The sequence below is a fragment of the Pagrus pagrus genome (assembly GCF_965226575.1).
Source record: "Pagrus pagrus genome assembly, chromosome: 12".
Lineage (NCBI taxonomy): Eukaryota > Metazoa > Chordata > Actinopteri > Spariformes > Sparidae > Pagrus > Pagrus pagrus.
Window position 1 is genome coordinate 10918878 of NC_140196.1, and position 27086 is coordinate 10945963.

General features: G+C 41.6%; 1 protein-coding gene across 2 annotated transcripts in view; it reads right to left on the reverse strand.

The window, feature by feature from the left end:
* Positions 1-27086, reverse strand: part of LOC311266591 (adenylate cyclase type 1-like) — a 40020-nt gene that overhangs the window by 3348 nt on the left and 9586 nt on the right. The window contains exons 4-17 of one of the 2 annotated variants that reach the window (XM_084369006.1): positions 22726-22837; positions 12279-12406; positions 11290-11448; positions 10140-10281; positions 8726-8881; positions 4797-4994; positions 4607-4704; positions 4412-4496; positions 3285-3374; positions 2674-2936; positions 1316-1442; positions 761-877; positions 484-630; positions 304-402 (exon numbers count right to left, since the gene is read on the reverse strand). In XM_084369006.1, coding sequence (XP_084225132.1) covers positions 304-402; positions 484-630; positions 761-877; positions 1316-1442; positions 2674-2936; positions 3285-3374; positions 4412-4496; positions 4607-4704; positions 4797-4994; positions 8726-8881; positions 10140-10281; positions 11290-11448; positions 12279-12406; positions 22726-22837 — 1921 coding nt within the window. Of the gene's footprint in view, positions 1-303; positions 403-483; positions 631-715; positions 878-1315; positions 1443-2673; positions 2937-3284; positions 3375-4411; positions 4497-4606; positions 4705-4796; positions 4995-8725; positions 8882-10139; positions 10282-11289; positions 11449-12278; positions 12407-22725; positions 22838-27086 lie in introns of both variants that reach the window. The other variant, XM_084369005.1, reaches the window with a different exon arrangement.

Sequence of the window (27086 nt, forward strand, 5' to 3'; positions counted from 1 at the left end):
ACCGACACTCCTCTGTTCCCAGTCTGGACCACTAGATGCACAGCTAACTGAGCTAACTAGCTAAAGGCAGCTACAGTTAGCAACAGTTAGGTAATACTCGACGGTGATACGCTGACCCCTAAATCTTTAAGTATGACTTCCGCCAATTCTTACATATTGCACCTTTAAGGGTCATTGTAACTGATTATAGTAATATTTATATATCAAATATCGTGATTTAAGCAAGTAAAATCTGGTACTGTTGCAACCTGATGATGTCCTACATCCATTTATACACTTGCAAAAAAGAAAACGTCCTGTCACCTTGGTGCCAATGGTGGGGACGAGGCCCACAGCTGCCATGTATGTGCTGCCGATGGTTTTGATTTTCTCTATGTCTTTGTAGCACTCCTTATCCATGAGCTGCAAAACACACACAATGCAACACGATTAAAATCTCCCTTTGTTTAAAATTCAAGAAAAAGAAAAAAATCTTTGCCTCACCTCGTCAAAGTCAGCGATGATCTCATTCAGCAGCCTCAAGCACTCCACTCCCATGTTGTTGCCGTCCAGCTCGATGTAGAAGTCATTGAAGTTTGGGATGGAGGCGAACAGGACGCCGACTTGTGCGTACGACTGATAGTACAGATCCTAAATGGAAAAAGGGAGAACACGGTATAAAAGAATCACATACCTCACATGTTTCTTATGTTTTGTCCTATGTCTGTTTATCTACCTGTTGGTCAGTCTGCCTGCCTGCCTGTTTATTAGCGAGGCTCACCATGTTCCTGGGGTTCGACATGAGGAAGTGCTGAGCCACATGTGCAGGCAGGAGGTTGAAGAGAATCCTCCTGTTGTCCAGCTTGACTTTCTCCATGCCGTCTCTTTCCTCTTCAGCCTGACAGCAAATGTAGCACACATAAATACACAGATACGCAGCTGTGAGACTGTCCCGCATTTTCACCACATGGGGTCAGTAAAAAACTGTTCTTCTGCAGTTGGATCTAAAATGAACTTGGATACATTACACGACTAATGCTGCCAGTTAAATGATTAAATAGCTTAAAAGTAAGCTTCAGCACTTCAATCTCACTCTGCACAATAGTCCTTTTTTCCTGGCGCCAAATAAAACAGAGCCAGAACAAGCTTCTTACCCTCATTTTTGCCAAAGAACAGACAGCCAGCAGCCTATAAATACAAATCCTCCATACATGGCCTAACAGAAAGCTGAAATGGCAGCATTTCTACGGTGAACTTATGTTATGGTAATTAGATTTAAGCTTCTCGACATCCGTAAGCCTCTTTCACACGCACACTGACACACACACTTCCTGACCTGCACAGCCCATAGGAAGTCCAAGCGTAGTTTGAGGTCAAGTTGCCTGGAGTGGAGGGCCAGGGCACCGACAAAGAGCAACAGAGACAGGATGGGCTCGTAGCCCCGGATGTGGAAGGACCCCCCACTGTGGAAGACACCGACACACAAGTCAGCACTGGACCGGACTGGACCACACAGAAACTACAAGTAAGGGCTGAGTGGACCCCCCACAGAGCGAGAGGCAATCATGAGCTAATTTTACTAAAGAAATAATGACAAACAATAAGTAGGAAAAAACTCAAGCGAGAAATGAAAGAGAAGAGAGAATTAAATAGGTTTTTACATTTTTGGACCATATAATATCATATTATTTGCTGAAGCATGACTGCATTTAAACAAAATGAGTTTTTCAAGAGGGATCTTTATCTTAATAAGCTTAACAAATCCAACGTTATCACTTTCCAGGAGCACATTAATGATCTGAGCTCCAATAAAATTGGCCAGGCCCCTTGGTACTGGTTTGAAACAGCTAACGCGCTCCCATCATCCAGCCCACATTGTCCTTTCAGGCTTCTGATTTGGAACTAATGAGCACATGTGCAGCATCGGAGGGTGTTACATGAAAGAGTGTGTGGGCTGCAGACAAGCAAAGACTCCTCCGCACACATGCATACATTTTGGCACACGTACTGTAAACGTTCTCCTAAACTCCCGGTTATCTGTGCTCTCTCCGGATCGGGCAAAAATTCATTCACAGAGAGTCTTCCGCTGATAACTTGAATGACTCGCAATCAAAACTAGATTACGGGGCTCTTACTTTAAAGGACAGGTCCCCACGAAAATGAAGATTCAGTCAGTATCTACTCAGCCTCATGCGGATGGAAGGTTTTGTAGTTGGCAAAATATTTCTGGAGCTTCACAGTGTTGCAGCTGAAGTAGACAGGGGCTTAAAAAACAACCAAAAAACAATACAAGATGGTCTCCGGAAGCTCGAAGATCCCAAATTGATTTGAAAAGATGTTATTTACACACTCTTTCAGCCAAAATCTTCATAGTAGCTGCAAAGCTACAAGCGTCTGAAGTGGGTGCAGGAGCTCAACCATGCGTCAAGGTTGAAAATGCTGAACACAGCAGCACAACATTTGAGCTTCCCACCCGTGAGCGTGATGTCAAAGGAAAATGGCCGACGTACGAATATGGTCTATGCAACGCTGTCTTGCTCTGAAGCCCCAGAAATGTTTTGTGGAAGAAGACACATCACAGGACTCTCCATCAGCGTGGGGGTGAGTAGATAATGACTGAATTTCCATTTTTGGGTAAACTTAGTGTGTTGTGTCTGTTCAGTGTTTGTGGTCATGCTGCGCTGTGAACCTCACCCTGCGGTCTTGCGAAAGCCGCTGAGCTCCAACACGGTGACATACAGCACCCCCAGAAGGAGCATCAGCGCCATCTTTGGCAGCCAGGAGACCCGCAGGAAAAGTGCCAGGGTGAGTGTGCCCACCACACAGGACAGAAAGGCGTAGCGGGCACCGTCACAAGGCAGCTCCGCCATGGTGTGGTTGGCGCCGCTGTCCACATCAATGATGAGGATGGAGCTGTTGGTGTTGGCACTACCCCACAACCAGGGCATACAGCCCACCTGACAGAGGCAAACAGGAGGATACATGTGCATAAAGATGATAAGATATTAAAGTAGAGAATAGATTGCAACAGTCCGCCATGTCTGCACTTTTCTCTTGTTACAAGATAATATATCACAGCTGTTTTAATATGAGTCCATCACAAATAAGGCAGGGGGTGGGCAATGGCTCAAACATGTTATGTTTTAATAATATTGTTGTGAATGACAAACATTAATATGACAAATTCACCTGTGTGTAGTAACAATTTCAGCTTTTTACTGCACCCTACCTAAAACACAGCTGATACAACTCACTGCAAGCATCTCACTCCCAAAACATACTCTACAGTTGCCCTTCCTACTTACCACACAGGCCTGGGCCACAGCGTAGATTAAGAGCACTATGAAAATACAGAGAACAGTGCGGATCTGAATGGTCAGGCACCCTGGAAAACACTGAGAGACAAAAACAAAGAAAAGTCGGATGAAGTAGCTTCTTTATTTGGTAGATGATTTATATTTACAAAGTGGAGGCAAATAAAGTATATGTTGGGTGGCATTCTAACCATTTCTGACATATATAAAGCAAAAAACAAACAAAACTTTAGTTGATAGTTATTGACAACATAAACCATTTAAGCTATTTTTTATGGTAATATTGCAACTGATATTTATAATACTTTGTAAATGTTTAATAAATAGTGTGTAGTTCGTTTATAAACATTATAGATCCATTATGAGGTTGCAACTGATGTTTAAAAACCTTTACGTTGCTAAATATTTGGTTTATAAAGCATGTCATTGTTTGTTAACAGTGAAATATCTATTAGCTAAAGTTTGATTAACTATACATTTACCATTTATTAATGATGGCAATTATAAAGTGTTACCACTGTTATTCAAGCCAAATTACAATGTAGATGCGCTAAAAACTACCGCCTATTTTTTGCGCATGAATGAATGTTTTTTGTGAATGTTTTAGATATTTGCATCTTTCATTTCATTAGACTTTTTGTTTTGTTTTTATTTTTAGTTCCTCTTGTGGGGTGTAAAAACAGACAACATGCAAACTTTCTACACAGATTGCAAAGCAAAGAAAAGAAAAATAACATTTTAAAAAGTTGTATTGTGTGAGAGAAATTGAATTATATTACAAACAAATATTTATGTTGTACTTATATAATACTAAATGTCTCAATATGTGGCAAAACTAAAATAGGACAAAGGGTGTTGGCTGTAAGAGTAGCGTGAGGAAAAAAGACTTGAAATCAAACTGCTGTGCAGACAAAGATTCAGGCAACACGAGGAAAATAAGGCGAGTAAAGAACAGAAGGAGAGGGAGAACATGAACCTATAAAAGCATTAAAGAGTAGAAAAACGTGTCACACTGTTGTGGTCAGGATTGGTTAAGGGTGACGCATGAATAAAATGTGAACGTGGAAAGGAAGATTATTACTCGGGTCGGGTAAGGATAAGAAAGCAGCTGTTATTACCTGTATTCTAGTGATATGCAGGTACATGATACAAGCTACTAGGAAACAGATGCAGAAGACGAGAAGGACTAGTACTGCTGTGCCCCTGAGTGGAAAGAAAGGAGAGAGGCAGATGGTGGAGTTAGTTCAAAAGACAAAGACACCTGAAGGAGAGATGAATAAAAAGGAAACGGCAACAGAACATGCTGTACATACTGTGGTATGATGAGAAGATAGACAAGGCCGAACAAGGCAGCTAGGATCAGAGAGAGGACCACTGCGCTGGTGAAGTACTCATCAGGAACCTGGTGGTACTATGCAATGCCAGAGACCAGATAAGAGTCATTAACATTCATTCACAGGCTTCATCACTGCACAGCTACACTACACGTCTGTAGTCTCTCACCCTCTGCTCGCGCTCAGAGCACTTATACATGAGTGTGAGGAAGTTGAGGTCCGCCGTGTCCGACTCGGTCTGGCGGGCCTCGATCAGCCGGCCGATGTAGCGGTTGACCCGGGTTCTGGGGCTGCTCTGGATCAGATTAGCCTGGTTTGCGTTGGTACGATTCCTCAGCTTCTGTGGAGCCGTCCGCATGGCCCTCCGCTGGTGGGATAAAGAAGAAACCTTCACTGAAATTATAGATCTTGGAAAACAATAGTGAGACAAAGAGGCTGTGTTTCTCTGCACTAGTGTGATATTATCGTTTTAGGAACAAGGGGTGAATAAGAGTCAACAACAAACACGGGCAGCTGATTATACTTTCAAATTAGGACGTCGCCTTCACACTTAACTTCATTACTGAATGCACCCCGCTGTGTCTGAGTGTCTTCGGAAGCCAAAGTGAGCAGCTTTGCAAAACATTGGGCATTGGAGCAAAGCCAGAGAGTTAACACGGCAGAGTGGATGTTTGTGTGTGTGTGTGTGTGTGTGTGTAGGTGGGTGAGTGTACATGTAAGTGAGCATGCTGGATGAATTGTGTGGCTCAGTGGCACAGTAGGAGAGCAGAGGGTGACCGAGAGTGTTCATGAGTTCATTACATGACATGAACGTGTACGGCTCACTGACTTCCTTCATTTTCTTTTTTTTCTTCGTCTGTCCTTCCTTAATTGCTGCTTTCCCTCCGTGCTCCTCTGTGCTTCCTTCCTTCCTTCTTTTCTTGCTGTCCTTCCTTCCTTTTATTTCCCTCGCCCATTTCTATATATTCTTCCCACTTCCATCTTTTCTTTCCTGCATTATTCTTTGTGACCTCTCTCCCTGCTTCTGTATATTCTTCCTTCTTTCCATCTTTCTGTAGGTATATTCTTCCTTACTTCCACATATTTTTCCTTCCTTTTTTCTCTCTGCACTTACAAATTTTCTTCCCAATTTCCATCTTTCCTTACCTGCATCTGCATTTTTCTCGTTACTTCCTTCCCTGCACTGTATATGTTCTTTCTTACTTCCTTTGTTCCTTCCTAGTCCCCTTCCCCCCCAACTGCTTCCGTATAGCCTTCCTTCTTTGCTTCCTTTCCTAGTTCTGTAAATTCTTTCTTGCGTCTGTCTTTCCTTCCCCGCTTCCATATATTTTTCCTTACTTCCTTCTTCCTCTTCCTGCTTTCATATATTCTTCCTTCCTTTTTTTCTTTTTCCAGTCCCCGCTTTCATATTTTCTTCCCTACTTCCTTCTTTCCTTCCACACTTCTATATATTCTTCCTTACTTCTGTCTTGTTATTTATTCCTGTCTTTTCTTTTTTGCTTCCATATATTTTTCTTTACTTTTTTGCCTGCATATAGATTTCCTTTTTTCCATTTTGGTTTCCATATATTCTTCCTTCTTCTCTTCCCTTCCTGCATCTATATGTTCCTCTTTACTTCCATCTTTCATTTAACATTCATTCTTATTACCTTCTCTTTCCTTTCTTGCTTCCGTATATTTTTTAACCTACTTTTTCGCTTTCATATATTCTTCCTTACTTCCTTTTTTCCTTCTTTCCTTCCATCTATCCATCCTCAGTCCCCTCCTTTCTTCCCTGTTTTTATATATTCTTCCTTCTTCCCCTTTTCCCATCTTAATTCTCTCTGTTCTATATTTCTTTCAAATTTTTTCCTTGCTTGTGATTATTTGTCCACAATCCGTTCTTTCTCCCCTGCTCTGGTCTATTCACTTCCTTCTCCACATCCTCCCTTCATCTTTACCTCCTTACTATCTTCCTGGTTTATATTTTGACTTCCCTCCTTCCATCTACACTCTCTTCTCTGTTTCTCTCCCCATTACCATCCCTTATTTATCTGCGTCTCCCTCACACTCTTGTTTTGTTATTTATGAGGCAGTAACACAGTGACCTGCAGATGCCGACTTCTCCTTATGCTCCATATTGTGCCCAACGTAGCGCAGGACACATCAGGCAGCCATGTCTGCTGCACCAAAAATCCTATTCATTCATCCCAGGTCCCGCATATCGCTCCCCTCCGTGCCTTGAATGCATATGTCATTTCACACAATCCAAGTGTGTGTGGTCTGAATGTGAAATTACCATTCAGTAGAAGGTGCATGTATGACTTAACCTGTCACCACTTTTCCCTTTTCTATTTGCCTGTTTTATACTAATCTGCCCTCTGTCTGCAATGTGAGGATGTAGTCATTACTGGCAATGTAGATTTAAGAGGTGATACTATCATGTAGTGCGAGATCCATTGAAGGCACCTACTGAGGGCGATATTATGAAAGTGGGAAGATGATGCTTCGACAAACTATCATAATAAATGTTAAAACACCTTGTAAACAGCTCATGACCTATATAAAGCACCCTCCTGGTGTTTTCCTATCCATAAAAATAGTACACTATACTTGTCATGACATTGATTGGACATAAATTAATGCTGTGCATGCTTGTCATGACCTTATACATAACTGCTACATACCTTATCTTAGTCCTAACCCTAAAAGCAATCATTAACCTTATGTGGACTGTTTTATGTGGAAGTGACAAACGAGAAAAATATATAACACACACACACACAAACACGTACACACACACACACACACACACACACGTACACCTGAAAATCTGGATTAAAACAGCTGTTGCAAGAATTGTACAGCTGCCAGGCCAAAGGATTTCTCTTCAGGCGCACAAGGTCAAGTAAGCTCTTTGACATTCGGCCAGATTGCCAGTGTCACTGACAGTATGTGCGGGGGAGATGGTATGTTGTAGGAGCAACATGCTGAGGTCATTATAGCTGACAGGATCATCAATTACCACCACTCCCTATCTTCTTACAATAAAGTGTACATCATGTGTCAGCCATGTATTTATTTACTGACCAAGGTTTGTGAAGCCTCTCAGGCTGAATTATTTTCTTCTAAACGGTGGTTTGCTAATTTAGCTAAACCCACAATCTTGTAGTCTTATATGTAAACAAACAATTGGGTGTCATGATTGCTAACCACTTGGTGTGGGTGGACGTCTCCCAGATCGATTAAAAAAAAATGTCACGAACAGTTAGAGAGTCTACGATTCAGAATAAGGCTGCGACTAACAATTATTTCCATCACTAATTAATCTGCCAATTATTTCTCGATTAATCATTTGATCTATACGATGTCAGAACATTGTGACACACTCCAATCTCCAAAACTCAAGGCAAGGAATAGATTGCTAAAAAAAATTACTTCTCAAGATCTGTGGAAGAGGAAACGTGCCCAGAAATGTGATAAGATGACTCTTGACCATCATCTCGCAGCACTGTTGTACTTCAGATTGGCCGTGCTGCAAATATCACTGTAGGAGTGCAATGTGCAATGTTCAATGAGGTGACAAAGAACAATTGCAGAAGCGCCTCTTGCACATGCTAATATCTACTATATGTCCGAGAGTTCACATCAAGAAAGCCACTCAACCGTGAAGGAATCAACGAATGCACATTGTTGCTCCTCAGTTTGTCAAATGCCATTTGGATGATCCGCAACTCAAGAAATGTTGTCTTTATAAAAAGACACTTAATATGAATAAAATAAAAATGTTGATTATAAAGGAGAGTAGTTTGAAATGGCTCTAAATTGCTGTACAGATAATAGTTTCCTGAAAAATATTGTTGCTAGTTGTGTTAACTTATACGGGGATACTTAAACAATACCACAAATAAAGACAATAAAGATTTGGGTTATGGATTAAATAGAGCGATCAGCCCACTTTTAGGGGTATTTACAAATCTAGGTTTTTCAAAACAAAGCGTTCACCAAACATTTTTCACTACTGTAGAAAACGCTAGACATTCAGACAATGTACGTTTATGTCTCTATCACAGCACGAACAAACACAGAAACGTCAAGACATACACTGAGAGTTTATACCTTATCACCGTCCTCGCAGTTCATGACATTGGAGAAGGGAATCTCAGCCTTGAACATCTTCCTGCAGTGCATAAGCTGCACTAGTAAGTAGCACACAGTTTTGAACTTCATCTTTTTGGCGGGCTTTATATCCGAAAGAATCAATCCTGGGAATATCTGTCACCAGATAAGAGACGGGAACAAGGATTTAGTCATGATACCCCACACACTTATATATATTATGTAAGGGTCTAGAAATCATGCACAGGCATTGGACTGTCAGTATGCATGCGCACACATGCTCGTGCACACACACACGCATGCAATCACTATTACCAGGCTCAGGAATTTTACTAAAGTGGTTAAACAAGGTCAATCCCTTAGGTGATTTTAATAGTTTCAGGACTTTGCTGCCCTCATTTCTCTTTCTTAAAGCTATTTTAGAAAGAGTGATGTAGATTAAGCATAGAGTTTGGGGAAATGTAAGAAATATATGCTTTGTTCGATACACAAGGTTGGAGGTTGGTCAGTAAGCAGGAGAAATGAATGGCACAATAGAGAAATGGGTAAAAGCCTATCCAACACAGCTTAGTTAGGGCACATCTTTCTCTAAACTCTGTCTTTGATGGAGTCCAACCATCAGCTCCATTAAGAGGATTAGCAAAGTCTCCTGCATATCAAAGAAATAAAAAAGCACGCAACTGGGATGTCACAGGTCACATAAGGACTCATGTAACCTATGTGAAAGCCTTATCTTGCATAACATGAAACCTGCTGCAAGAAATAATGAGGAGAGGGAGAAAGGAGAGGAGAGGAGAGGAGAGGAAAGGAAAGGAAAGGAAAGGAAAGGAAAGGAAAGGAAAGGAAAGGAAACAAGACTGAAATTCCCTCTCCAGCTGCTTGTGGCACATCTGTTGGAGATGTCCATGTTATTAATGCGTATGCACTGACGTGCACACACACACACATATCTCTGTTAGTTTGTCAGACTGTGCAGATTTAAGATGCCACTGGCTGTTTTCTTATTCCTTATAGCCCCAGTCCAATCCATTATAGGCTGGACGTGAGATCGGCTCAACAACAAATGTGTGCCAGCTCCATCATATGATGGACGCTATATTTCTATTTAAAGGATGGTGTTATTGTAGATCTTGGCAACCACTGGTCAAGATAAGCCTGCTTTGTCAACCTACTCTGATTTACCACGTGCTGTAGTTCCGGTTAATATGGATTAGCATACGACCTGCAGAAGCTTTGCTAATGTGTACAGTACACTGTCTAGCTGATAAAAGGTTCAGCTAAGGCCAACGTCTAATAGGAAGGGTTATCTGAAGATAAAACTGACACTGTCATATCATTTTCCTCTGCGAAAGGCTCATAGAAATATACAGTATATTAAATATACATTTGTGAGCACAGTATTACAATACGATACCTTCCGTCGGTGAGATGGCACTATAAAGAAGGTTTCAATTTCATGTTTTTGGAGGAAGGCGTTCCTTTCATGTCCGTTTCCAGGCTCCACCTCATAATCTCCATTTAGGCACTCCAGCGTGGATCTGGTGATGTGGACTTTCCTGCAGAGCACAGGGACAGGCAGGACAGGATAATATACACAAGAAAAGTAGACTCAGAGCCACTGCAGCAGCAGTTAGGTGCATTTTGGCACAAACTGTTCAGGGCAGGTCATCTGCAAAAGAGTTTTACAGGAGACATCTTGCTCCTGTAGGCAATTTGCAAAAATGAAAAGATGACAAGACTTACTTTAGGATACTGAAAAAAAGGTCATTCTGCTTATAAAGCAACATTATGTAACATTTTTACCATAAAATAACAGATTCAAAATCATTTTGATGGTACAGTGTTTTGTAATAGGGTGAATGGTGTCTCTGCACCCCCATCAGTTGTTTCTGCACTATGTAACTTCAGTGAGAGGGGATCACAGCGTTACATACATGTTTACTTCAGCATGCAAGTTTTCAACACATAACATTGTTATAATGTTTACATTCTTAACCCTATTCATTCCTGGTTTAAAAGTGCATGGAATTTAAGCCATTTTTTCTCATAATCTGAGCCAGATATTTCCACTTCAGTAGCACTTACATACACCAAACTATCCAGTTTTATTCCTATCCATAGTCTGGAGGTTTACTGAGGGGTTTGTTCGTACAGTATATCATTCAGAGCCTGATTGATTTAACATTTTATACAAAAAATATGGTGAAAATGCATTTTTAATGGCTGTTGACAGTATTCTCTGATTTATAGACTGATAAAAAGAGATTGTCAACAAAATGTAACAAGAATATTTTACCTAATTTTATCCAATGTTTAGCATATTTAAACACAATTTTTAGAAAATTTAGATGCAAAATTTAATCATCGTAATGTAAGTAATCAACAGGGAAAATGTGTATCAATTAAAAGTTTTTACTCTATTCACCAGTAGTGTCTAGATTTCAATAGTTGCTTCTAGCTTTCATCATCAGTTAAAATCCTTTTTCCAGAGCACCAAAAAAATAAATCATGTGTTCATCGGCGTAGAGGCTTGTAAAAAAAACAAAAAAAAGTCCAGTACTTACCCAGGTAGTCCTCCAGCCTCCATCACATTGGCTAGGGTCACATCATTGGACCACACATCATATTGCCATTTCCTGAGGCCCAGCACTCCACATAGCACCCGACCTGTATGCAAGCCCACGCGCATGTTTAGGTTGACTTCAGTGGCCTCGGCTACTGACCTGCAGGGGCAGAACACATGGAGGGTGGGAGTGAGGTCGTAGGATCAAATCTATATCAGTATGGACAGTATATCTGTAATTAGGCAATTCAAGAAAAGAAGTTTTTATGTATGATGATTGAGGTCAGATACAGGCGACGAACACACGTCCTGAACTCAGAATCTGTTACTACAGGCATTCTTTGTAAATACTGTATGTCAGTCCGTCAAGAACAAAAAAATCTCTACTTTGCTCTAACATCCCAAAATAGACTGGAAGAACAAAACAGACTGCTAAGTTGAGCATTTCTATTTAATCAGTGTTGAGGAAAAAGTCTAATCTTAATTAGCAGGCGTTCAGTCAAGTCATGAAAGTATCTGATATTATCTTCTGCTGCATCTCAATCTCTCACTTTCTTTTTGTCCTTTTTTTTCACACTTCCAAACAACGCGGGCTATGCAGAGAGAGGAAACACTTTCAAGCTCGGTAAAATTGCTTATTTTCTTCCGCCACTAAAGCCTTGTCTCCCACCCAACTGTGGTTCTGCTCGCTCAAATGTTCAGTGTTAGAATTCAATCGCAGCACACATGGCTAATCAGGCTGCAGTTTGCTCTACTTGAAGGAAATCTCTCAACATGGACTCAGTTAAACAGTGTGTTTGGATAACAAATAACAATAAGAAGGACGATTATAGTGCAAAAGCATATTCTGCTGAACAGATGGACGGATAAAGATTACAACAATAAAACAATTCAATATGTCGCTTTCAATATATATATACATATATATATATATATATATATATAAAAAACACTATGAAATGAAAGACCCAAACAAATATGAACACTCACGTTATGGTGTCGATCATGTCCAGACCCATCTCGACACAGCAGTGGGCGTGGTCGGTCTTGGGTTGGGTCAGTCCAGACACACAGTAGTAACAATCCCCCAGGATTTTAATCCTGCGACAGTGGTTCTCCTGCAAACCAAAAAACAGCGTTATAACAAAGTACTGTAGTGCTGCAGGGATGCCCTGGCCTATAAATCCTGTTCTTCAGATGTAAGAAAATGTTTTCTTTACATCAAACAAATGTAACATCATCATGATTTTGATCTTGACTTGTATTTCCTTGACGGCCATTGGTGCGACCTGCACGGGGGGCTTGGACGCTGTTAAAACCTGCCTGTAGGTCTAGTTATTATATAATTCTTCCTTTGGTCGAAGTGGTACTGCAGCATACACCATCATGGTTATGCAGGTGAAATTTCAGGGGTGGTATAGAACCCTGCACAAACCTAAAAAACACACGTCCACCGCCAAGGTAGGTGCATTTTGGCCAATAACTCTCACATGTACATTCACATGTAGTACAAGATCTTACATGTGATTCAACGTCTTCCTCAAAAAAGAAATCAGCCAATCAGTAACAAGATCGACTTCACAAAACAAGTCATGGTGCAGCACTTCTGGCCTTTCACAGGATTCAAAATGAGCCTTTAATCATCATAGTCGGCTCATTTATTACTAAAAACCTTTCTAACAGGACCAAAAGGCATCATTCTTCTAGCTCAATCAAAATCGCAGCAACAGTGTTGTTTGTGTTAAAAAAATTCTGACATTTAATTACAGTTTATCCATTACGCTAATTACACCGATCCATATCCATCAGTGTAATTTATAAAGTATCGCTTCAAGCTACCCGTTGCTGCAAGTAACAGGGTCGATTGAGTTTGTGGTGCAGGAGTTATAGCCTTTCAAAATACGAAGGTTTTTACCTTAAAGTGTAACATCATCATCATCATCATAAAAAATCTGTCTTCACCAAACATTTCAAGCTAATCACACTTGTGATGTAAGAGTTTAACGATCAATACTTTCTTAAAAGTTGTACTGGACATGTGTTTTTTTGGACAATATCGGCACATTTTTGGGATTATTTGAAACATTAGAGTAAAGTGAACAATGACATTTTTCAAAAATCTGCTGGCCACAGTGAAACACCAACACAACAGTAAACTCTTCTTACCAAGAGTTAGATGAGAGAAGATCAATACCACTCTCATGTCTTGATGCTAAATATGAAGCTACAGCCAGCAGGTTAGCTTAGCTTCACTCAAAGATTGGAAACAGTTAGAAACAGCTAAACGCCAACAGTTTCTGGTCTTCAGTTCGCTGATTGTTTTTAACAGTGGGGATGCCCCAGTGGGAGCACCACCCCCTGAAATATCGGAAATATTACTGGAATTTTATAGGAATACTACAGGCAGCAGTGTGCCTCTATGATCCTGGTGGAGTATATAGGCTGCAACGTAGTACAGAGATGAGTTTTCATAAGATATAGTTTAGAGCATATTAGAGATCCACAACAAAAGCTGACAGAAGGGCATGAAAAAGCCTGAAACTCATAAATAACCTTGGCATAAATGAGTGTTTATGCCAGCACGGTAGTAGACAGCATGCTGGCAACACCTGCTGTGTGGTTCGGAATGACCAATTGCAAAAAATGTTGGAGGCAACGGAGTAACAGTACCCAACCAAAGACTCATGTCTGATGTATATATAGGTATACATATTGGCACAAAATCTGAGAGACAGAGACAGTCAATAAGGTAAAAGACCGTTAGAACACAACAGCCACGACACATGGACTGATCACATGTTCGTTGTCCCATGCAAACTCTCGAGACTTTGAACTTGAACAACACGACACCGAAATGGTTCCCCCACCTGCAGCACCAAATCAACGGCTCAGCCTCACTTTGGGGAATAAGGTGAGTCACTCTCTCACTCTAAGCAGCGGCATGAAAAGGCGGCTCACAAACGTAACCCATTATTAGAGGATATGAGCAACAGACGCTCATTTTACCAGGGAGACCGGGTTTACCGTGGACGCCTCCTCATAACCCTTTATTGTTTCCATGGAGGTAATGGGATCGCTGGCCATGCATGTGACGAGCACAAAGACTCATAATTATGCACAATGGTGGGCACAAGACAAGATGGATGCTCTATTTTTAACATGCGAGCCATGTGAGTTTCAGGAAAGAGAGACAGCTCGGGATCGTCGGCGGCAAATATTTGCCGGCCATGCTTTCGTGGCATGGAGGCCCACCACGTGCCGGTCATGTAAAATATAATGTTGGACACAAAGGTATAAAGTGAAAAGCACTCAGCAGCGGTACTGTAGACTGTTGAGCAGCTCTTTGTAGTTCTGCTCTGACAAAGGCAGCTTCTGTTCAAATATTTTAGGGAATATTGAATCCCAAAATGAAATGATAACTACTGATCTCATTCAAAAAGAACTCAAAATTATTTGAGATATAATAATTAGCTACTTAGATAAACATCATGCTGATTAATTAAGGTTAAGGAACACATTTTAACCATTAATCAGTTACCTATTAGCATGCATAGTCATTATAAAACACTTATGGATGCCTTATCCTGCATGACCATCTTCAAGGCCATTACCTCAGGGTTTTCTAACCTTCTTATTACTGCTTATTGATAGTAAGGAAGGAAGTTGTTGTACATAAATTAAAATCTTACTATGCTTTGCTCAGTATGGGCCCTTAATAACATTTAATAAATATGTTCATGCAGAATTAGTGAATTTCAATATCTTGAAAAATATCAATGTTTTATAGCATCTTTGAGAAATAAAACAATGCTGGGCATTGCAGATATGATATTTATTTTCTTGGCAGCAGAAAGACTTGTGAACATTAAATATTACACTTTTTTTGAGAAAATGTCTTTTCGTCTTTAGATTAAGCCTTTAAAATTAAGATGTAATGATGATGTAAGGTGGAGCTCTATGGACAGATGCCTAGAATGGGTGTCAAAAGCAACTTACGAGTCACATGTCGAAAAACTATTTACCTAAACACTTAAACTGGGTGTCCTGAAACTCGGTCTCAATGTATTTACTCCCTTGTTTGAAGTCTTCCACATCTTCATTTGGCAATATAAACTTTTCCGAACAGAGCCAAAGAGGTCTATTGACTATCACGTAACTATTGGTAATATTTTAATGTAAATGAAATGTAGTGATCTCAATGGGACATACCTGATTAGATAAATAAAGGTTACTCAGGCCTTTTCGGGGTAACTAAGGTCACAGTGGAGCAGTAGCAGATGGCGCTACAGTGAGGCATGGTTGAAGCTACAGGAAGCAGGGAAAGCCCTGGTACTTATAGAGTCTCCTACTCTGTACTTTTCCTGTGCTAATCTGCACTGTGAGGGCTTAGGAGCTGATTCAGTCACAAGCTGGATTACCACCGTCATGTGACTGAAGCATTGTGGGCAATCTGGGTGGTCATCAGCGAAGAAGAACGATGAGCAGAGTGTATTAAGCACAGGTAGAGTCAGACACCTATTCCCACTAGAAAGGAAGCACAGGCAATATATTTTGGGTATTTTGTTTTGTTTTCGCTGAGGTCAGACTATATTTAGAGCAGGTGTAGCTGTATTACCAGGCACCTTACATACAGTAAACCCATACGCTTGCAGAGATGCAAATAAGCAAACACTTCAGTGCGCACAGACAAAGAGAGGGAGACAAAGAGGGACAGAGACAGGGAAGGGGAATATTCAGTGAATGATGATGAAGGAAAAGATGAGCCAGCTGAGAGAGGCAGCAGTTCATTTCCTATGAGGCCCCAAAGGACAGAGCAGTACACACCGTGCTTTGTCTGTCATACAAAGACAAAGATCAGTGCTGTGTACACATTATTGATGAGGCCAAAGATTAGGGTTTCCACTCCTGTAGCTTCGGGTGGTTGAAAGGACAGGCTGTCTGTCTCCAGCTGTTTGACCGTGTAGATTTATAGCATACACTATTCTCGCGCAATCACACTATTTTATGCATGCTATATCAGAACATTACATAGATTGGAAAGAAAAATGAGTCTACCTTGATTTGTTGAATTACTTCGAGTCAACATTTCATCAATATCGGCAGACGATGATTCATTGCGAGGCGCCTCTGTTGGGCAAAATCTTTTTGAAAAAGTTCTCTCGAGCTGCACTGACTGGATACTTTCCTTTTGGTCACCAGCTCTCTTATTGATTTGAATTCATGTGCAATCATTTATGTGCAACAACAAAATGAATAATATATCAACACTTCCTCCTCCCACCACAACCTGGTGGGTTGGAGTGAGCAGCTGTCGGAGATCTGTGAAGTAAACCTATATGGATATATTTAACAGACATGGCGGATATGACAGATAACGACTGCTCAGTGTTCAGATATGGAAGTGCAAGATGCTTTACGGTCACTGAAATGGCAGCCATCTTCTTGATTTTGTTTTTTTTCTTGAAACAGAAACATTTTTCCTGTCGTACTGCTCCCCCAAGAACTGAAGCTTGCTTGTTTGGTTTGGGTTTTGCTTCAGTCCACAGTTTTCTCACTCGCAGGCGCCTGAGGGGGAAACTGCAGGACTCGACAGTGATCCTTGCACCTGCTCGTGAGAGAAACCCAAACAGGGTTATTTGAGTTGTGTTTACACCCAGACTTTGGTTTTCCAGCAGGCAGCTGTCACAGTGTGGGCAGTGAGCAGTCCTTGTGCTCAATTTAAAAATATCACAAATTTTTATTAGCCTCCTAACCACTTGTATTTGTTCTATTTTTCTTGGCATAGGATTTTATATTATATAAACCTGCAGATGTACAAATGATCACGTCTAGATTTGGAAAAGGTTTCCTAAAGTTAACTTTTTGCAGAATTACGCTTTCGTTGAGAATATAATTGTGTGTAGTTCGATTTCTTTCACAATCTTTACAAAAACTTGTTTCCTCACAAAAAGAGATTACGACTGACATTGCACCACATCAGGTTACCTCGTCTTTGCTCTGTCAGTTCTGACAGTAATTGATGTACTCACAGTATCATGTCTAAACAGTGAATGATAGTTCTCACTATCAAATGTCAGATATGCTTCTTGGGTTGAGTGTTATTTGCTTAAAAATAGTTGTAAAAGGTGACTCACACTACAAAGAGCTCCTTGATTTGAAATAATGTGATTAATCATCTTGTTTTAAAAGTTATTTACTCATGTCTATCTTTGAACTCATTTATATTCTTAAATTGATCATGAATTAGGCCTCAATTAGTCAGGAAACCTTAAAATTGAGTCATGTACTGGTTAAACAGGCTCCATATATATCATTCTTGCTAACTCAGTAGCACTTAGCCTAAGGCCCCTGACCCAAAGGACAAGTGAGCGGCAGGGGCAGTGACATTGCCATTGTTTAGCCGCTAACAGAGAACCAGAAAGCACACAGCCCCTGAGTCCAATAAAAAGTACCACTGTGGCAGCAACACATGCCTGTAGTTGCTAACGTTAGCACAAAGCACACACCCTCTGAGTCAAACAGAGCTTTGGTGGCAGCAACAGCCTCCTGCAGCGTATAACATCAGCTCAAAGAAAACAGCCCCTGAGCCCAATAAAAAGTACCACTGTGGCAGCAACACATGCCTGTAGTTGCTAACGTTAGCACAAAGCACACACCCTCTGAGCCGAACAGAGCTTTGGTGGCAGCAACAGCCTCCTGCAGCGGTTAACGTCAGCTCAAAGCAAACAGCCCCTGAACCAAGCTAACCCAGCCTGAGGTTAAGTTTTTGATGGCTTTTTTGCTTGTGTTTATATGATTGTGGCATTTAACAGAGTTGTTTATTTATGCATTTATTGGACTAAAAAAGCTAAGAGAGCTTGTGAAACGTAACAAACTAGCTGTAAACACATCCGCTATCTCCCAGCTGAAGGGATGAGGTGGGATTTTTATCGGTTGGATACTTTGAAAATTTAGCTTGCTCTCACTGGTTTTGAAAATCTTACCATCCCGAGCTTTAAGAACGAGAAAAAAAATATTTTTCTAAAAATCCAATGCGTGCAAACAACAGCGCAGATTCACGCACAGCACATGTGGCGCAGGCCTTTTCCTAAGCTTTCACAGTCACACATATATGTGAATGAAAAAAGGGAACTCTGACTTGTCGAGGAAGTAAGAGGCAGCAGATAGATACATCACTGAGCTGTCCTAAAAATGGAAACATGAGAGAGGAAGAGAGTGCAGAGAACCACGGGGCATAAAAGACACAGTTGAGGGAAGTAGGCTGCTGCATGTCAATCAAGGAGCCGAGAAACAAGGAGCGGAGGAGTCTTAAAGCTGTGATGCAGGGAGGTGTTGCGAGAGGAGAGAAAAGAAGAGAGACAAGAATGAAAAAGCTTTGTGAAAGTCTGCCATGGAAACAGCGACGGCACATGCACGCATGCATACACACACACACATGCTTACAGGCACAGAAGCACATCCAGTCCAGAGCTATTAATGTTATATAGCATCACGGCAACCATAAATTAATCACAGAGTCCCTCTCACAACAGAAACTGTTGTTTCGGGTGCTGGACAGACTGTGGGAAACTCAGCCAGGGAGAGGAAGTGTTTATCGTGTGAGAGGGGCGACCAGTTGGTGTGTTAATTTACATTCTCTTAATAAATCTATCCCTTCTATCACTTTCTTTAAAAGCAAACAATGTCATCATTATTGTGACGGTTATGTTAATCTTTAACGCTTCCCGTAATTAGACTCGCACAGAAAAGTTCCCATGCCATGTACGACATAAATATGTGCCTATTCTGTGTAGCCAGTCTCGGTGTTATATTTCCACTACTTCAACACGGACCGAGTTTGGATAGTGATAAGGTTTCAAAGCTTTCCTGAGATGTTTGCGCCCCTTGTCTTGGATCTCAGCGGTAGTCGGCAGATTCTCAGCCTGGTGGTGAAGAGTTATAATTACTCCCAGCTTGTGTTCTTGTGGGTGGTGGGAATCAAACAGCAAATACTTATCAGTGTGAGTGGGTTCCCTGTAAACTTCAATTTTCAAGCTACGCTCCCAACTGAATATGGCACAGTGCAAGAGAGAAATAGTTTTTTTTTTCTCCCTCTAAGTGAAATGTCCACTCTGAAAAGGCTCACAATCTACATATCTCATCAGGCGTTATCAACATGTGTATTTAACACAATTGTCTTGGGCAGCACTAAACCCAGGATGCAGTGAAAGTGCTCCGTTGATATAGACACATACTGTACATGTCTGTGATGGATGTGATTAATTGACAATGCTGGTTAGATTTAGGCACAAAAAGCACTTGGTTGGGGGGCAGGAATAGATCATGTTTTGGCCTAAAACACCGGATTTTGTCGCCACAAACACGTCTAGAAAACGGCTCGCTAAGAATATTCGGCTTTGATGCCACAAATACGGCCGGATAATGTCGCGACATCTTGTTAAAAACCCTCAAAGGTGGCTGCAAAATTAATGACAAAGTTTGCGACTAGCAAGTGAATATAAAGTGGAATGGAACTGAAGAGCCCCATGTTTCCCTCAGGAGTTGGTGGAGACCAGAAACAGAGCCAAAAGTAGACTGAATACTTAACTTATATCTGCCACAGGGCTAAAAACACGGCACTGAGTGAATGCCAATGCTGGATGTGTAAATAACTAACAGATATTATCTTTATGAGGAGATAATATGTCAGTGTTTTTGTATGCACACAGCCGGAAGAGAACAAATGAGTTTCAAATTCTCACCAGTGCAGATCTGAGTAAATCAAAGCCTCTTTGACACAGCTAACCAGAAATAGTGCACTAGTGATAATTGATATGGAGATGAGGTTGAAAAAGTGGCAAACTGCTCCTAAATGCTCAATCACAAAAGTGCCTATTTTTATCTGATGCGTGTGAAATTCGTGTACGTGTTTGAAAGCTACCTGGGGTTAAAACGAGATGAGCCTGTAATGTGAGTGGAAGCTTTCGGATAAAGCTTGGATCATTTTTTGCAGCCTAATCTTTGTTTATGTTAAAAATTTTGCCAGATAGCTAGAGGAGAGGAGAGGAGAGGAGAGGAGAGGAGAGGAGAGGAGAGGAGAGGAGACTTGGTTTACTACACCAACAGCACTTAGGAGAACACTGCGTTCCTGGCCCACTTCCCATGCAGCTTGACAAGTCCAAAGAGTGGACAGGTGGTGTGGGGATGGTGCTGGAATGGTATTATGAGACGATGCCCAGTGGCCATGTGGCATCGCCCGCTCTTCGTATGGAACGAGAAGAGTCTGAGTGCCCACAGTGACCACGGCTATGAGTCACTGGCACTGCCACTTCCTGCCAAAGTGGATCAGAATGAGTGGAGCTTTGGGTCAGGGCAAGGCTGAAACGTTTGAAGACAGTTTTGGCGGCTGCGGACAGCCTTTCAGTGTAACACGGGGATCCCAGCGAGCAGCCAATCAGATCAATGTATTCAGTTGTAACCAAATGAACGAGACAGCTCGAATCAAAACAGCGAGACGTTTCATGACTGGATGTGGAGGGGATGGTTACAGGCGACAAGGCTGGCAAACCAGTGACCATAGTTCAAGACTGCGGATCAACATTTGTTTAACAAGTGTGAAACCACTGGATACTGTATATTTGACGAGGGACTGCAGAGCTAAAATATTTGTAAACGTGACACCCCTTTTGTGGCGAAAAAACCTGAATATTTTTGACAGGAAGTCGGGACATTTGCATCCATGTTTGTGGCGACAACGACTGTTGCTTTTAACAAGACCTCAGGGCGATTTCAGGTATTTTAAGCCAAAACATGATCTTTTCCTCACCCTAACCAAGTGTTTTTTGTGCCCAAACCTAACCAGACCATAACTACAGCGTTTATCACAAGATTGTCATGTTTTGAGTTATTTCCTGTTTGATTTTGTAGTTCTCTCCTCATGTGTCATGTTTTGCTTTTTCCCTGTCTATTTCAGCCTGTGTTTTTCTCTCCCTCTCTGTCAGTTTGTCTTTTCTGTTTCCTCGTGTCAGTCCTGTATTCGAGTTCCCAGTGCTTCATTGGTTTGTTTTCATATTTTTTGCCTTTTGCTTCTTGCATTTTGTATTTTTAGTGATTACAGCTTACTTTATTAAAGCTTGCCTTTTGTTCTGTTACCTGCCTGACATTGTGTGTTTGCATTCGGGTCCTATTTTCATAACTGTGACTATACTGACTGACCAAACATGGACCCAGCAGGCACAATTTCAGATGAGCTTGTGGACTTCATTGAGGCCCTAATGTGCATGAAGGGAGGAAGTGAGAAGCAAAACATGACACATGAGGAGAGAACTACAAAATAAAACAGGAAATAACTAAACCAACACACAGTGAAAACAAATATAAAGCTTGAACATATCAGCAGTCACACATTGCCAACATTTATTCTGGTGACTGGTTTGCAATTTATCTGGAAATGCAATGACAGTTATTTGACACGTGACAAGAGGGGCCCTCTCTTTTTTAGTCAGGTCTAATTTTGAGCCTGTAAACAAACAAGCTAAAAATAGCAGCTCTCGACACAGCCAAGTAAAACCTTCTATGAAAGCAAAAAAGGGTTAGTTGTAATCCTGTGGATTAATGGATTTGACAAGGGCATGTGCCTAGTGTAAGTAATAGAGGCCAGATTACATGTAGATAAGGCTGTGGCAGGGTGATCTGCAGGGGCTCAACCTTCTCACCAAACAAAGATACTGTACGTGTCAGCCAAACTGAAAGTGTTGCAGACGGAGGGATACTGCACCTTGTCTGGAGATGTGCTCTGATTCTGATTAACTTAAGGCAAAAGCACGTCATAGTACCTGCTGTGTTTTGATTAAAAGATTTTGCAGCGCGACCACTGACGGCGTCACATTTGAGAGCGACTAGATTAACCGCAGCGGTCGAATTCACAGTGAAAGTTGAGAGGATTTTCAGCAACGAAATCACAAAGGGAGAAATATAGACAGATGGGAGAGCTGAAAATCTTTTACACATGCGAACCAAGAGAGATTGGGACAACAAGTGCAACTCAGTGGCCCCTTCATTGAGTTCATTCACACTACCCGAGTGGAGGCGAGGTTTAGCCCTGGGTAAATCTGGCCTAGATTAAAAAGGTCTGTCAACTCCTCCTCAAATGAAGCACTGGATAATCATATTAAGCATCATATGGGCTTCCATTATTCAGTGTGACATCATGCTAAGCTGGTACTATAGTGGCATGTGCCAACAGCCTGTGGCCTGAGCAGTGCATGCACACACACACACACACACACACACACACACACACACACACACACACACACACACACACACACACACACACACACACCCTTCCCGCGTCAAAGTTTGGACAAAATGTAGACACAGAGAAAAAGAGCAGCTTCCTATGCCAACAGTGGCTCTAATTGAGGGATATGTGTTCAAGGAAGGGAAACAGACTCACCGTGGCGAGCTCATCAAACTTTCCAAACAGCTCATTCAGCAGTTTAACCAGTTCCTGGGCCGTGCACTGGGAGGCCAGGCTGGTGAAACCGACTATATCTGCAAACAGGATGCTGCAACAGAGAGAGGGAGAGAGAGAAAAAGAAGAATTAGTGGAAGCCTGATCAGATTAGCTCTCAGGAATTTGTTTAAAATGACATTAAGGAAGCCTGAGATGGAGTCAATTTGAACACTCCTTGGATGATTAAAGAGAGACAAGTCAAACTTTCAAATTAATGACCTGCAGCAGTAAAAAAATAAAAGAAATAAAACAGAGAGAGAGAGAGTCTGCTCCATTCTCAAACTGACTGGCAGCGCAGTCAAGCAGAGCGACTCAAAATAGAAGCGAGAGCATTCTCATGGGGATCAAGGAGGAGACATGTCCTGTTAGGAGCTGGTGAGGAGCTGTTCTGGGATATAATGCAACCAACAAGGCACTGTCACCGTCTCCAGGTGAACTTGTATTCCCTTTTGACAGCTGGTATATTGGACTGAAAGTGCTTTAGGTTTAAAGTTGAACTGAAAGTAAAATTATTTTTCATATATGCTTTTTTACAGGTGTACAGAAGTAATGTGTCATGACAATCAGGTAATGGTAACGAGCGAGGCTTCCACCGTCTGAGTTTCCCAGGGTGGTGAAGTCATGACCTGCCCTCCTCTGCCTGTGACTGGCTAATACTTGTTGCCTTTATTAGTTGGGTTGGTTAGGTTTAGCCTTGATGATTGAGATTGGTTAGGCCGAAGGAAAGATTATCAGGGTAAGCCAATCAGAGGCAGAGTCCTTGGAAAAAAAATAATTGCATTGGAGTGGAAGCTAGTTAGCCTAGCATTTTGACAAGGAAAGTCCAAAAGCCAACCGTCTGCTTCATCACAGCTGAACCGGGAAACACATCCGCCTATCGCGTTGTTAGACTGACGCGAGTACACAGTCGGGATTCACAACGGTTTCAACTGACTTGGAGTGGCTGCAGATCTAATAGTTCTCACTTCTAATAGGCATGGGAGAGGAGGATATCATGCAAATACACAGAGAAATACACCAAGAAAGATGAGGTGAATCAAACATTAAACATTAAACTTCCCATTTATTCAAGTGCTGTGGCGGGAAAAACTCCTTTCAAACTGGGTGTCTGAGGTCTGGTGTGCCTGTAGCGTGCGGGACATGAAAAGTCTTAAACTGCTAAAAGTACAAAACCAGCGCCTTGTTGCAAAAAAGGGAGAGAAGACATCAGATCCAAACGCTGTCATGAGAAGCTACTCCCCTCCAGAAACCTGTAGTTTCCACCAATATGCCCAAACTTTTAAAACATTAAAAACCCTACGCATTCGTGTGTGTTGTTTGTGATTTTTGCTGATAATCTCATTTGTCATGTTTCATTAAAACTTGACAACGGGCCCTGAAGGAAAGGTTACCTGTGCTGAAAATTCTGGTGTCTTAATATGGCCCCGCTGCCCCTGAGAGACGACTCACTATCAATCTACATCAGAGCGGAGCAGGAACTTTTACCATGAGGGATTCGCCCTGAGTGCTAGGTGGCGACGGAGGGTGTGAAAGGGATTAGTCATCAAACTCTGGCTGTCCTGAACAACTCGCATGTCTGCGGCGCTGTCTGCATGTGGGCTGGAGTCTTCGCAGTGTGACAGAGTGCTGGATCTCGAAGAAGGAGCTGCTAAATGTCATTTTGTTGTCTCACAGATGTCACGGTAACGAGGGGGAACGGATTCAATTTGTGTGAATGTTTTAATTGGCGACCATCTGCGGCTGACAAATATTTGAAACGTTAAATACTGTGGTGGAGTAAACACTCAAAGTTCAAGCCACTAAAACTCTGACAAGAACTGAAGTGATGCTATAACATATTTCATATCGGTGGGACAAAAGTAAAGATCTGATCCCTCTAATCTCTTTCTCTGATGTGATATTGAACGCCAATATAACACACATCCTCCTGCAAAGTGACACATGTCTCGGTTTGTGCTCTCCCTGCTGTATGTTGAACTGGTAACGTGCTGCAGAGAGCCTCCCATTGAGTGCATGGTCCCAATGTCTCATGACCCCACGTGAACTTCTCTGACCTCAATTATTCTTGGCCCCAGTTAAACCACATGCGCACCATTGTCACTGCTTTCACGTGAGGCACTCGTGACGTACGAGGCGCCACAACACTGTACAGTGGGAGATGTGGGCCTTGTTGGAAAAAATGCAACAGAACAGCCCTTTAAATCAGTGTTCAGCCCGTAGAAAATGTTCTGCGATCAGCTTGTTATATGGGTCAAAAGATGCTGCTAAATTCGAAATAAGCCACAAATGTTGTGTCGCTGCATCTTCAGCTCTTAAAAATGTTTATGATTAAGTACCTTGAACATGAGCAGCTTGTTCTGCTTAGCACATCATAAAGGTACGTGAATCTAGTAAATATACATTAGCACACATGAGAATTAGTATCCTTATTCACGTGTGCTCTGCAGGGACATTAAATCACAATGAGTGTGTACCGAGCATGCAGTTAATACCACATACATCTGGGGCCTTATTTTAATCTACACAGCATTACTTTTAAAGGACCAGGACCAACTGAATACCCCTCATCTCACCCTCCCCTATGGTGGGCACTGAAATCACAAAAAAGACGTGAAAGGCCCTCTCTAGAGCCAGTGTTTGGTGGAACAACCAACACGAAAACACAACACCAAGATTCTTAGTTTCACAATGGATCCCCCCCAATCCTAAACACTGGACCTTTAACATATGTCTTCAAAACATGATTACAATTCTATTGTAAGACCCTTGTGCCGAATGCAGGATTAAGTTGCATTTATCGCCAATAGACTAGTTGACTCGCTGTACATTGCCAGAGATATTTGAGATAGACTTTGTTTTAATGAGTTGGAGCACTGAAAGGCGCAGAGAGCGCAGGCTGTGAACTTCTGTATCTGATTTTGAATATCCTCCAGCAAAAACTTCAAAACAAACACCGCAGCACTCTTGGCAGCAGCTATAAGTTTCGCCTTTGCCTATCACCACACCTACTGTACTGTACTGCACTATATTCACTGCTCAAGGTCAAAACCACATCCCCAATGCAAGTGTCTGACTCAGTAAACTCTATTATCTACAGCAGGCAAAGCACTGCAAATTCAAATGATTAAGCCATGTAATACAAACATGATTTTCCCCGAGGTAACTTCTCTCATGTCTAATATTGTCTAATTCGACCTCCCTCAGACCCTCATCCATTATTTCCTCTCCACTGGCACATATTTGAGCAAAGTTATTCCCCTAATTATGTATGTTAATCTCCGTTTTCCCTCTGTGGAAGGCATTACTGGAGTAATTTTGGCTGACGTTATTTCAATTAGTGGAAGACAAGCCGCATGCCAACTCAAGGGTTAAGTTTGGACCGGCCCCTCCAGAGCCCCAGAACACCCCAGTGTGTGCTGATGTCAGGCCAATAAAGGGGCCAGCACAGCAGAGTGTGAGAGATCCAAATCACACATTTTAGAAAGGGGAAACTGTAACTTCTCTGTGATAGTACTGTATGAGTGAGCTGCTGGAGACATCAGTGACCCAAGTAGGTCACATTTAAAACAGAATGACATACTTTAGATTTTTCTGATGTTTCTCTTCAGTGAACTCATTTGTTTTTTAGGCATTTTAGAGTGCTGCAAGAATTTTTGCATTTTTGCACTTCCGGCTCCCTGGTCTCAAAATCAGTGGGGTTTTTTGGTTAAGATAAGATAGAACTTAGATACAACTTGGTTTAACAGATTTTCATGTTTAAAATATGTCAGTAAATACCCCACATGTGAGTTTTTAAGCGTGTCTTTGTGTCTTTCGAAAAGGCAGTTGCTAGCAAGAGGCTAAATGAGACTAGAGAGGTTGTTGTGGGACACCATTATGCCGAACACGGAGACTCATCTACTTCATGTCTTTACAGGTGGACTTTAGTTGCATTCTAACTCGAACTTTCCAACTTGTATATTGATACATTTATCGTAAAGTGTAGTTTGTTTATAGCCTAATGTCCACTTTTACTTCTGGCGGTCGCATTTACGCCCTTAAAAATAATGCAGAGTGGTGTTTGTTATCTTGCTGAACAAAACATGCAAGTATCATTTTTGTCGAGGGAACCAGGGAGATGCTAACTCCCGGGTTAACCTGCAAAATACATCATCCCTGTTGCACTCTATTTGACGCGAACTTGAAAAAGTCTTTTATAAAGCTTCCTTCAATCTGAGCAACATAACATCTATTTCGTGATGTGAATATTTTCATCAGCGGGAATTTGTCTTTAACTCGCATTAAACAAATGGTGGAATGAA